Source organism: Squalius cephalus (assembly GCF_949319135.1).
Source record: "Squalius cephalus genome assembly, chromosome: 16".
Classification (NCBI taxonomy): Eukaryota; Metazoa; Chordata; class Actinopteri; order Cypriniformes; family Leuciscidae; genus Squalius; species Squalius cephalus.
This window is the reverse complement of record NC_137137.1, coordinates 971,283-984,692: the sequence shown is the minus strand read 5'-3', so window position 1 is coordinate 984,692 and position 13,410 is coordinate 971,283. Positions and strand designations below refer to the sequence as shown.

General features: G+C 38.4%; 1 protein-coding gene across 3 annotated transcripts in view; it reads left to right on the top strand.

Moving 5' to 3' along the window:
• Window positions 1–13,410, top strand: part of loxhd1b (lipoxygenase homology PLAT domains 1b) — a 69,685-nt gene that overhangs the window by 11,524 nt on the left and 44,751 nt on the right. For 2 of the 3 annotated variants that reach the window (XM_079896510.1, XM_079896512.1), the window contains 9 exons: window positions 1,502–1,752; window positions 3,523–3,658; window positions 3,735–3,895; window positions 4,557–4,643; window positions 4,723–4,858; window positions 6,647–6,801; window positions 8,028–8,188; window positions 8,272–8,348; window positions 12,795–12,991. In XM_079896510.1, coding sequence (XP_079752636.1) covers window positions 1,502–1,752; window positions 3,523–3,658; window positions 3,735–3,895; window positions 4,557–4,643; window positions 4,723–4,858; window positions 6,647–6,801; window positions 8,028–8,188; window positions 8,272–8,348; window positions 12,795–12,991 — 1,361 coding nt within the window. The remainder of the gene's footprint in view (window positions 1–1,501; window positions 1,753–3,522; window positions 3,659–3,734; window positions 3,896–4,556; window positions 4,644–4,722; window positions 4,859–6,646; window positions 6,802–8,027; window positions 8,189–8,271; window positions 8,349–12,794; window positions 12,992–13,410) is intronic. The other variant, XM_079896511.1, reaches the window with a different exon arrangement.

Here is a 13,410-nt window from a genome sequence, read left to right as displayed (position 1 = left end):
GCATCAAATACTGAGGATGTAGTCAGTGTGATGTTTGAATCGAGGACTTCAATGCTTTAGTAAATTGCATCTATATACACTACCTATCAAAAGTTTGACTTTTTATGTCTTTGAAAGAAGTTGAACCAAATCTGATCAAAAATACTGGAAAACAGTGAAATATTATTATTATTATAATGTAAAACAGCTGTTCTCTATGTGAATATATAGTAAAGTGTAATTTATTCCTGTGATCAAAGCTGAATTTTCAGCATCATTACTCCAGTCTTCAGTGTTGTCACGAACTGCTCCAAGACACGAAGGTGGAGAATCCAAATGCAGATTTATTTAAGGGGTAATCCAAAGAACAGGCAAGGTCAAACACAGGCAGTCAGTCCGTACAAACAAACAAACAAACAAACAAACAAACAAACAAACAAACTAGCAAAACAGGCAGGGGGCAGAGGCAAAAGAGTAATCCAGGGAACAGGGCAAGAAATCCAAAACCAAGAGACAAGAAAACCATGAGAATGCTAGGAATTGCAGTGTGACACTAAAACAAGATTTTGCAGGGAATGAATGAGTGTACAAGGTATAAATAGGCTGAGACTAACAGGTTAATAAGATACAGGTGAATGCAATCAATGATGATGAGTCCGGGCAGTGAGTTCTGGGAAATGTAGTTTGTGAGAGTGACAATAGTCTGGTGTGGAGTGCCCTCTGGTGGCTCTCATGGGCACTCCAGCTGGTGACCATTACAAGTGTCATGATCCTTCAGAAATCATTCAAATATGACGAAACATTTATGATTATTATCAATGTTCATATTTATCAGGAAATTTAGGAAGTTTAGGATAAGTAAGGTTTTAAAAAAAATACTTTTATTTAGTAAGAATGCATTCAATTGATCAAAAGTAACAAAGACATTTAAAATGAAACAAGGATTCCTACATCAAACAAACGCTGTTCTTTTGAACTTTCTATTCATCAAAGAATCCTGAAAAATAAAATGCATCACGGTTTCCACTAAAATATGAACATTGATAATAATCATGTTTTTTTAATGCATTATCAAAAGTGACAGTAAAATGTAGAATGTTACAAAAAAATTCTATTTCAGATAAATGTTGTTCTTTTGAACTTTCTATTCAAAGAATCCTGAAAAATTAAATGTATCACAGTTTCCACAGAAATATGAACTGTTTTGAACACTGATAATAATGATAAATGTTTCTTGAGCATCAGATCATCATATTAGAGTGATTTCTGAAGGATCATGTGACTCTGAAGACTGGAGTAATGATGCTGAAAATTCAGCTTTGATCACAGGAATAAATTACACTTTACTGTGTATTCACATAGGAAACAGATGATTTAAATTGTAATAATATTTCATAATTTTACTGTATTTTTGATCTAATAAATGCAGTCTTGTTGAGCAGAAGAGGCTGATGATGAGCAGGACTGGTTGTACACGTAAGCTCTTATGTTCAGACTCTCAGACTGGACTGTGTGTTTGCAGGGATCGTGTACAACGTTCAGGTGGTGACGGGGAAGATCCGAGGTGCGGGAACCAACTCTAAAATTCACGTGATCATGCACGGCTCCAAAGGCATGAAGAACAGCGGGAAGGTTTTCCTGGAGGGAGGAACGTTTGAGCGCGGGCTCACCGACATCTTTAACGTGGAGATCGCGGCGCTGCTCAGTCCTCTCAGTCGGGTCACCATCGGTCACGATAACGGAGGGGTCAGTCCCGGCTGGTACTGCGACAAGGTCTCGTTTCACCTCGTAACCTCTGTGTTTCTCAGCTGAAACTGATGATTATCACAGAAAATCATTTCAGTTTGTCTTGTTTAAAACAATGCAAGTACGTGCAACAAAGCAATGCACAAACACAACCGATGTTAACCTTCATCCTTCCCTCGCACTTTGTAACACATCTTTCCCTCGCTGGTCAAAATGACCCGAAGCCCTAAAATTACACTTAACGGTCACACTTTATTTCACAGTGTTCTTGATACATAATTACATGCAACTAACCCTCAACCAAACCCTAATCCTATCCTAACCATATAATACATGTAGTTAAAGGGATAGTTCACTTTGAAATTAAATTTTGGTATGTTTTAGCTTACCTGAAGGGCATCCAAGATGTAGGTGTCTTTTTTTCCACAGTAGTTTCAATTTTGATATTTTTAGGTCAAACCGTTCTTATCTGTCAGTCATTTAATGCAGGTCTATGGTCACTGTCTCAAAGAGCATGCACAGAGTCCAAATTAAACAATTCCCAGTACTAATATCACTAAAGTGTAACCAACTTAATTTTTTTTCTTCCAGAAAGCTTATTTTATTTCATTTTGATCATATTTTTTCTCTTCGATTTTTTGTTATTTTTTATTTTATTTACCTTCTAAATTACTAGATTTGATCAATAAATAATAAATGAATTATAATTTCATTTAATTTAACCTCAAATTTTTTCAACTTAAATTAAAAATAAATCACTACTCATGCATAACCCTTTTAATTCAGCTCAAAATATCTTACATTGTGTGTCTTTGCCGACCTTTTGTGGAAAAATAATAATATAACATGATATTTCATGACTCTGTATGGCCTTATATCTCTATAAGAGTAAATGAGCTGTTCCTCTGGGTCCTAAAGTCAGTTTCTCTTCAGTCTGCATTCAGATACACATGTAGACATTATAAAATCATTTTTTGGTAAAGTTTTAGCATTTTTAGTTTAAATTTTGAGCATTTTTAGGTTTTTCTATGTGTACTGAAGCATTCCTCGCATTCCATTAATTCCTAATGGGGTCAAATTGACCCGCGACGGAAGAATTTGTTACTTTTTTAAATTTCAACCCCAAAACTCCTCGAATCCATTACATTTTTTTTGTGTGTATGTGTGTCTTGGACCCCTCCGATGAACACTCAATAGAAAAATAAAAAAATAAAAACCTTTCGGGTCAAAATGACCCGAGGGTGTAAACATGAATCTAGTGTGCTAAACATCACGTACACAGCACACGGATGGTCTTTGTGCTTTGAGAAACATCTTCTGTTGAGATTATTAAAGCGAGACACGCAGGAAAAACAATGTTTTTATGCACTATTTTGCTTCCATAACAAGTCTTCTTTCAGACCAGTGGAAAGAAACCACTTCTAAGTGTTTATTTTACTATTTGCATATGTAGATTTCAGTTTCATTCCATATCTTTAAAAGCGGTGAGCAACTCTAAACTCTCGTTTTGTACAAGGCATTTAAGAGTACACCATAAGCGGTGAAATTGTATATGACTACCAACTGAATATTATATTTATTTGAAAAAGTAACTCAGATATTTTGTTGTAAATTTTAAAAGTAGTGCATTACTTTACTAGTTACTTGAAAAGTAATCTGATTACCCAACTCAAGTTACTTGTAATAAGTCACACACACCACTGGTGATGAGTACGTGGATTTGCACGACAAACAAAGCGTAACGCTGCATTAAAATGCATTTAAATGCTTCATCTGTCTGTGTTTGTTGTGTTGTAGGTGGTGGTCTTCTGTCCGTTCACTGGCATCGAACAGACGTTCCCCTGCTCTAAGTGGCTGGACGAGAACGAGGGCGATGGACTTATCGAGAGAGAACTCTATGAAATAGTCTCGCTCAGGCAAAAGAGGCAGAAAAGTGAGTATCGCTCTTGACGCGAGAGTGAAAGAGGTTATAGGTTTGTGAGGTTAAACGTTAAATCTCTGCCCCTCAGAACATCCCTGGTCCCTGTGGATTTGGACGTCAGATCTTGCAGGCGCAGGAACAGACGCCTCCATCTTACTGCAGATATACGGGGAGAAGGGCAAGTCCGATGAGATGAAACTCGACAACAAAACTGATAACTTTGAGCAGGGCCAGCTGGACAAGTTCATGGTAAATCTGCTGTTTTGGAGTAAAAATTGGTGTTGGACCAAATGGCAAAAACTAAATATTAGGGGTGTACATGTATTCGACCCCGTACGTGTGGTAATGCAATGTTGTTTGCTAACCGGCACAACAGAGAAAAAGCAGAAGAAATTTTACTTTACTTTATTTTACACCAGCACACTGTTTTGTTTTTAATGTGAGTGTACACAAATAAAAAGGGACTCATTAGTTTATTAAATATGCAAATTTGCACTACTTTGCATACATTTCCAGAAACAGAAATCTGAACATTGCATAAAGTCAGGTTCATAATTCTTGTTTGATTTTGTTTAGTCTCAGTGTTTATTCAAGTCTTACTCTTACTCTTTGTATTTTAAGTTTTTTCACTTTTATAATGAGACATTTCAACTTTAAAATTTGGTCAGTTGAGCTGACTTGAAACCAGCTCGACAAATTCATGGTAAATCTGGTGTTTTGGAGGAAAAATTAGTGTTTTGGATAAAAATGACCAAACTACGAAAGGTATTTTAATATGTTTGATATCCGTTTTAAAATATTTTCAGGGACAGGACAATGCATTTGTTGATGTATGGATTGTCAAACTTAATGCATTTCAGCAGTTCAAACCATCTAATCTGCATATCATTTGTTCATCATCATTTGTCAGATCGAGCTTCCGGATCTTGGGAAGCTGACGAAACTGAGAATCTGGCATGAGAAGAGGAATCCCTTCGCCGGCTGGCATCTGAGTCGAGTAAGAGCTCGAGCTTGAGTGTTTCACCGTGATTTACCGTGACATGATCTGAATAACGGTCTGCTTTATGTCTCCTAAGATATCCATAATGAAAACTTTAACGAAGGAAACATATAAGTTCCATTGCGAGCGCTGGCTGGACACTAACGAGGACGATAACGAGGTTGTGCGAGAGCTTTCGGCCACAGGAGAGCTGATCCCAGAGCCACTGCCACGTATAAAGATTCATTACAAACTCCAGTCTGTTGCTGATTACAAGTTACATTAGTAAAGTAATCTATTAGATTAGACATGTTAGGTTCTATGTTCTGGCTAAGTATGATTTAACATGTTGGAAGCATGTTGGAGCACATTGTTAGCATGATTAGCATGTTGCTAGCTTGATTTAACATTTTGCTAGCTTGATTTAACATATTGTTAGCATGATTTAGCATGTTGCCAGCATTATTAAACATGTTGCTAGCATGATATAGCACACTGCTAGCATGATTTAGCATGTTGCTTGCATGATTTAACATTTTTGGCATTATTTAGCATGTTGCTAGCATTATTTAGCATGTTGCTAGCATGATATAACACACTGATAGCATGATTTAGCATGTCGCTAGCATGATATAACACACTGCTAACATGATTTAGCATGTTGCTAGCATGATTTAACATATTATTAGCATGATTTAGCATGTTGCTAGCAGGATTTAACATGTTGTTAGCATGATTTAGCATGTCGCTAGCATGATTTAACATGTATTCTGGCTATGTTTAGAAGACCTTTGAACTTTAACTCATTTATCACTTAGATTTGGTCATTTTGTGTCAAATCACATCAGAAAATACATTCTGTAACACTTAACAATAAGATGCATTTCATTTGTTAACATTACTATATATAACATAACTATATTAGTTAATATGAACTAACAATAAGCAATACTTCTACAGCATTTATTAATCTTAGTCAAATGTAATTTCAACATTTACTAATACAGTTTTAAGTTCCAAAGTTGGATCTGTAAATATTAGTGAATGCACTACTAACATGAACATCAACAAACAATGAAGAATTAGATTTTTACTAACGTTATACATAAAAATCTATATAAAATAGTAAATATAAAACTAGATTTAAAAAAATGTTTAGAAAAAGTTTGAAGTTTGAATGTTTAGAAGGGTTTAGAATGTTTACAGTTTAGATAGATAGATGATTTAACATGTTGAAAGCATGATTTAGCACATTGCTAGCATGATTAGCATGATTTAACACACTGCTAGCATGATTTAACATGTTGATAGCATGATTTAACATATTGTTAGCTTGTTGCTAGCATGATTAGGACATTGTTATCATGATTTAGCATGTTGCTAGCTTGATATAACACATTGTTAACATTTTGGTAGCATGATTTACCACACTGATAGCATGATTTAGCATGTTTGTTAGTATGATTTAACATGTTGCCAGCATGATTTAGCACATTGTTAGCATGATTTAGCATGTTGTTAGCTTGATATAACACATTGTTAAAATTTTGGTAGCATGATTTACCACACTGATAGCATGATTTAACATGTTTGTTACTATGATTTAACATGTTGCTAGCATGATATTGTTAGCTTGTTGCTAGCATGATTTAGCACATTGTTAGCATTATTTAGCATGTTGCTACCTTGATATAACTCATTGTTAACATTTTGGTAGCATGATTTACCACACTGATAGCATGATTTAGCATGTTTGTTAGTATGATTTACCATGTTGCTAACATGATTTAACAAATTTCTAACAAGAATCAACACATTGCTAGCATGTTGATAGCATAATTTAGCATGTTGCTAACATGATTAAGGGAGAACATCATTTTTTGCAATGTACTTCATTTTTGGATTATTCTGATTATGTAGATCTGAGTCAGTTATGACCCGCCAGTGATTATCATGCATTATGTAGCATGTTTTTTCCCTCATGTTGCTCTCTAATGTATATCTGTGTTGTTTTCCTCCAGTTATCAAGTATCGCGTCACTGTCTCCACGGGGAACGTGAGCGGCGGAGGAACGGATGCCCATGTGTTCCTGTGTCTGATCGGAGATCTGGGAGACACGGGCGAACGCACTTTAATCAACTGCAAGAACAACGTCAACAAGTTTGAGAAGGGCAACGTTAGTGCAGTTCCTGTGGAGATCTAGAAGTGACTCGCTCTCGGCACATCTTAAAATTAATTTAATGTTATATTTTTATGATTTAAAGGTGTGATGACATGAGAATTCAAATTTGCCTTGTTCTTTTGACAATATAAGAGGCTTAAAACGTCCTCCTCGTTATAAACAATGCATTTATTTAATCAAGCTCCAAAAACAGCTCGTTTTGATATTGCAGGATCTGTGATGTCACACAGGCAAATACATTTGCATATGCCCGCCTCCAGATCAAGACATCGACAAATAGTTATAGATCATCGAACCATAGGCCACGCCCACTGCAATCATAGGCCCCGCCCACTGCCGTTCAGTCTCTTAAAGGCTGACATTCGCAAATATGTGTTTGTTCGGAGCATTTGACTGTTTTGTTCGCAGATAAACTTTGATTGACAGATGAAGCAGCGACTGTATTGAATCTGACAGAAGCTGCATCACAAACCATAAGTGAATGATTTCATAATGCTTCGTCTGTAAATTATGGTTTTATGTGGATAATGTTTTCAATAGCGAGTAAGTGTTGATACTGTTTTCTATGCAGTGACGTTAGCCAATCATAACAGTGTCTGTTTACTGACAGCCTTAAAGGAGCCGCGCATTAAAAACTGATCATTTCTGACAATTAAATTCCAAATACAATTTAAAATTCCAATATTTATTTACGTATTCATTCATATATTTTAAATGCTGTACATTTATTGATGGATTAATATTTCATTTATAAATTCTTTTTATTTATGGTATAATTACCACTTTTATTGTCCATTAAAAAAAATCAACCAATGCATTACTTTGCAATTTAGTCTATTTATGTATAGATTAAATAAGTAATTAGTAAGCAAATTTAATAATGCCTATTTTTATTGCACAATTAGTTATTAATGAATGAAATGCTTTATTACTATTTCCGTGACACTTGTGGTCCTGCATAATTGGCAGATATTTGTTCTTGTTTTGAGCATAACATTTTGATGATAAATTTTCAGTAAACAAGACTTAATATCTTAAGTAAATTGTACGTAAATGTATCTTGTTTCATGAACAAGCCAAACAATCTGTGGCTCTTCTGTGTTTCTAGGCTGATAAGTTGATTATCGAAGTCGTGTCGAAAATTTTCATACATTTTTCAGCAAACAAGACTTAATATCTTCAAAAACGTTCCGCCTTTGCTCTCCTGTGTTTGGTCTCAGGCTGACGAGTTCATCATCGAGGCGGTGTCGATCGGGCAAGTGCGCCGGGTTCGGATCGGTCACGACGGGCGAGGCGGAGGCTGCGGATGGTTCCTGGATAAAGTGCAGATCCGAGAGGAAGGCCAGGCCGAATCACAGGCCGTTGAATTCCCATGCAACAGGTCACAATCATGAACTTGCATCCAGATCAGTGCTTTAACACACAGAAGCGGCTCATGTCCTCGTCTCGTCTTCATCTGTGCAGATGGTTGGACCGCGGGGAAGACGACGGGCAGATCGTCCGTGAGCTGGTGCCGTTCGCCGACGGACAAAGTCTTTACAGTGAGTTTCTTATGATGCTTTTCACATCTACTCATTTATAATCTAATTAAACCATTAGATCAGGGATTCCCAAACCTTTTTTTTCTCAGCTGAAGCCCTTTGAGCTGTTGAGAATATTTTCTTGATGTTAATATTGCAATAATATAACAGCACATCTGCACGTGAACGGTTCTCCTCTGATGACTTGACTTTCATCTTTTTTAGTGTTCTTTAGTATTTTGTTTGTCGTTATTTTAAATTTTTTTGAATATTTAATACATTTTTAATAAGTGTTTTATTATGATTGTTTTTATTTTAAAATTGTTTATTTTAATTTTATATTTTTTAATTTTGTTAATTTTTAGTGTTTTATTTTGATTGCTATTATTTATTTTTGTATTTTTAATTTGTATGCTTTAATTCAAATTTTGTAAGTGTCTTATTCTGGTTTATTTTATTTTAAAATAATTTATTTCAATTTGTCATTTTTAGCATTTAGTTCATTTTTAGTAAGTGTTTTATTTTGATTGCTTTTATTTTAAAATTGTTTATTTTTGTATTTTTAATTTGTATAATAAAATTTTTAGTAAGTGTCTTATTCTGGTTCATTTTATTTTAAAATGATTTATTTCAATTTGACAATTTTATCATTTAATTCATCAATATAAAAAACAGTTTGGGAAACCGTGCAATCTGAGGAAAGGGAACTCGCACTGCGTCGATGACGCTATGGGAACGATATACCAACGGCAACAAATTGCATGACAAATTATGGCTGTGACAAAAACGTCAAAAAACAGCATTTCACTGAAATGCCAACACACCCCCCCCCCCCCCCCAAGCTATAGACCTTATTCAGAGCAGCGCCATGACAGGTATGAAAGTGAGGGATAGACTTGCCGTGTTTCCAATGGCATCCGCTGTACAAAACTGTACAAAGCTCCTAGATTACTTAAAATGTTCCACCGCTTATATTGTCTGGAGTTTTTTGTCCACTGAAATTTCTTGGAAAGATATTTTTCCAGTGTTTCATGAGCAGAACAATCCAAAAACACATGGCGCTGCAGTGAATAAGGTCTATAAGCCACAATGAAGGCCTACCAAGGCCGATCAAAGACCTGGAACCAACAGCTTCCGTGGAAGGGGTTTCTCTAAGGGAATATGGCCGGGGGGTCCGAAAGGAGTCCCGTCCAGTCACTTTCTGAGGGGGACATGAAGTCAACCCCACATGCCACCAGGGAGGCTGACCTGGTCTAATTTACTGACCTAGTCTCGCCAACAACCCGTCTGTTTCCTAAACAGAGTCTCGAACATATTTTACCTCATTTGTGGAGGCATCCGATAGGGATGTCCCGATCAGGTTTTGTTGCCCTCGAGTCCGAGTCCGAGTCATTTGATTTTGAGTATCTGCCGATACCGAGTCCCGATCCGATACTTAATACATAAAAAAAGAATAAAGAAGAGCGAAAAAACAGATCCAGGATGTTCCTTATTTTTTATTTAATTCACCTTATTTTAACATTCAACAACTCTGTTAACAAACAGAGCACTTCTGTGAGGTAGCTTGAACAATCAAGTAATACATAAATTCTTCACTTTTGGACTTTAGTGCAACAGTAAATATAAAAAAAGTCTAATATATAAACAAATAGCACCTCAACTTAAAATACCCGGCAGGCATGTAAACAAATAAAAAATAAAAGTGCTACAGTGTTTGCAAAGCCAGTAATGTGCTTTTAGGAACTGCACTCCTAACTCTACGCCGGTTTCACACTGCACTGTTAGCAGAGCGTGCAGCGCGTATTTTTTTCGCCGCCCATGTTACCAGATTAAACCAGGCTTTAGAGCATTCACACCGCGCGCAGAGGCGGCGCGGCAGTGCGTAGCAGAGCAGAGCAGGAGTGCCGCGATCGTTTCGGCGCCGAGTCTATTTTTGCTGCGCCGCTTTTGCTGAATTAAAGTGACAATACATTGATCATGGCCAAAATACACCGCAGTTTTATCCAAAAAGTGCATTGATGATATCTATTGTGTTTTAAACAGTCAATCAAATGACCAACAGCAATTTAAAAAGAAAACAAATGTCCAAAAACAAACTTGTTGCCATAACAATAAAATCAAAGATGAAACAAAAGTTATATAAATGAAATTATTAATAAAATAAGCTTCTTGACAAGTCTTTTCTCTTAAATGTATGTGAAAACGAAAAAAAGCAATGCCAACTTATCCATTATGGAGTACTCTGTCTGTAGCCTACACAACCCGCGGTTCAGCCGCGCGTGACAAACGCTGCCAGTGTGAAAGCAAAACGCACGTGTCCTGCTCCTGCTCACCATACGCACTGCTCCTGCGCTGCTTACTAACGCGTGCAGTGTGAAACCGGCGTAACTCTGTGCCACCGCATAAATATTGATGTGTTAAAAAATAATGAGAATATATATATCCGAGTCCTGATCGGGAGGTAACGTCCGATTCCGATCGAGTCTGAAAACACGTGATCGGGCCCGATTTCCGATCATGTGATCGGATCGGGACATCCCTAGCATCCGATAGGGAGGACCAGGGGCGCATCTAACACCGTGACCTAACTACACACGACGCGACACGCGATAAAAGGTATCTTTTCCATGTTAATCAGAGTGTGTGTCCTAACCAGGCACGACGGCGACACACGACGATTCTACTTTAGAAACGGTTTCTATTTTTCTGTGACGTCGCGCTGGAACAACAAACACAAAGTGTGGCGATGATGATCTCAGGGGCTGTTTATGTGCTTTAATGTTAAAAGCGTGTCATGTGACTCTGCATATCATTTAGTGCTCCAGCTTTGTAGCTGTAAAAGCAACAATGGATAATTCACCTCAGATCTTGAAATTAAACAAATGGAAACAAGAACGTTAAAACTGTGAACAAACAAGTGTATTCTTTGACAAAGATTGTTTTAGTAACTCAGCCTATGTATTTTTTAAATGGTGTAATATTTGTGAATTTGATTATGTAGCCTTATCCATTTTCTTGCGAGTGCCGTCAAGATTACTCTCTAGTGCTGTGCACTCGCCGCGAGACTCCGCCCACACGCTGTTCTGATTGGCTGTGATTTTTGATTGACGTTGTGGCGTCTCACAGTCGCGCCGCGTCTAGTGTGGACAGACACACAGGCAGTGTACTCCACAGAGGTGCTATCGACCCTTTAAAGCAAGGGGAGCACAATCTCCTCAGCCTCAGGGCTGATGCAAAAAGCGCTTATTATGCAGTCCAAATCTGACAGCAGATCAGCCTGGTGTGTCACTTTGCCATTGTGTGCAAGGCATCACCAGACAGACCCGCCGCCGCGTATGCCCTGCCATTAAGCACGACTTTCTCTTTTATATGGCTTTAAAGGCAGGGCCGGAGCACTTAGTGTCGGTGCCTCTCCAGCCGCAAGACAGTTCGCGAACATCTCGTCAATTGACCCTTCGCAGGGAGTTTGATTGACGGGCGTTCTGACCAATTGTAATCCGCCATCCGCCATTTTTGTCAGACAAAGCGGTCAGGAGAGTTAGTAGATTAACGTTGGAGGATCTGAACTTGATAAACGGCGTGTCCTGACGTCTTTAAAACAACATTCCTTCTGATGTTCATTCATGTTTATTTGATGCTATAAATGAACTAGAAGGAAGAGATGATGGTTCACGAGCCGCTTTAACTGAGCGATCTGTCAGACACATTAAAGAGACACAAAACACTATTTATTGTTCACATTTCTTTACAAAAATGACCAAATTTGAGACTTTGTTTCATATCAGAAGTACCCTGGCCTGTCCTGTGTGTCAGTGTGTTGTCAGTGTCCTCTCTGCTCCGCGATGTGTGTTTAAGTGTGTGAGAACATGGTGTGTGTGTGTGAGAGAGGCGTGGCTTGTCGGACATAGCAACAGTAACTAAAGGGGGCGGGTCTTTGCGAACGGTCAGTTGGGGCATCGACACATACCCGTGTTCGTGCATCCCCTCAACATCAGCGTAGTTTGTGCGCTGATGGCAATGAATGCGCGCTGAATATGGGTTCTTCAATCCCTTTTCGATCTCATTGTGTAGATTGGGCAGGAATGGAAGGCTCACGCAATGAGCCCTAGCAATAAACGCACAAGTTGTGTGTGTCATCAGATGGCAAATATCTTAGACACGGATGCACACATTTCCTGAAGCGTTTTCACAAGCCATGATTACCTTGTTGAAGTTTTCAGGTTGAAGCGTAAGTTGTTGACATGTTCTCTAGGCCCCCCTTATATACTTCCGGGTCGCACTAGTGACGTCATAGGCTCTCGCCGGCCAATAGGATTGCAGTGATTAGATAAGCGTTTGAGACACCGGTTCACGCGGAGGCGTTCCCCAAAGCGTCATCGACGCAGTGCGAGGGAACCCAGAATTCAGCACACACATCAGATTTCCAGTTCATGGAAGGAACGCTCACTAGCTTGTGCCTGTGTTCAGACGCCAGTTATCACATCGCAGTGAAGACGGGGAACGTCAGCGGAGGAAGCTCCGACTCTAAAGTGTTCGTGAAGTTATACGGGGAGAAGGGAGACACCAGCAGGATGATGCTCGTGGTTTCCGACAACAACCTGCGCAACTACTTCGAGACGGGACGCGTGGATGTGTTCACCGTCGACACCGCCGACATCGGGCAGGTGTGTGTCGCCCTCATACCACAAACACACACACATATTAAAGTGCAGATATTTTGGGATATGACCTGTCATGCAGTGTGAAATGTGATGTATTTTTGTCTCCCAAAAAGAAAGTCGATTCTGAACTGCACTCATTAATTCTAACATCCTCTCACGTGATCAAGAGCTGAGATTCAGATATGATAATGAGCGTTTGGTTTCTGACCAATCAGAGCAGAGCAGCTCTCAGAGAGGCGGGGCTTAGAGAGACTGAATCTTCGATCGAAGCGTTTCAGACACTGAGAGAAAAGAGCTGATGATTATGAGAGTGGAGATTATGAGGAAACTAGTGGGGTTTTTTAATGTTGCATGAAACTCTGTTGTAGGAGACCTTTAGAAGAACACTAGGAAGCTGTAAAGTAGCATAATGGGAGCACTTT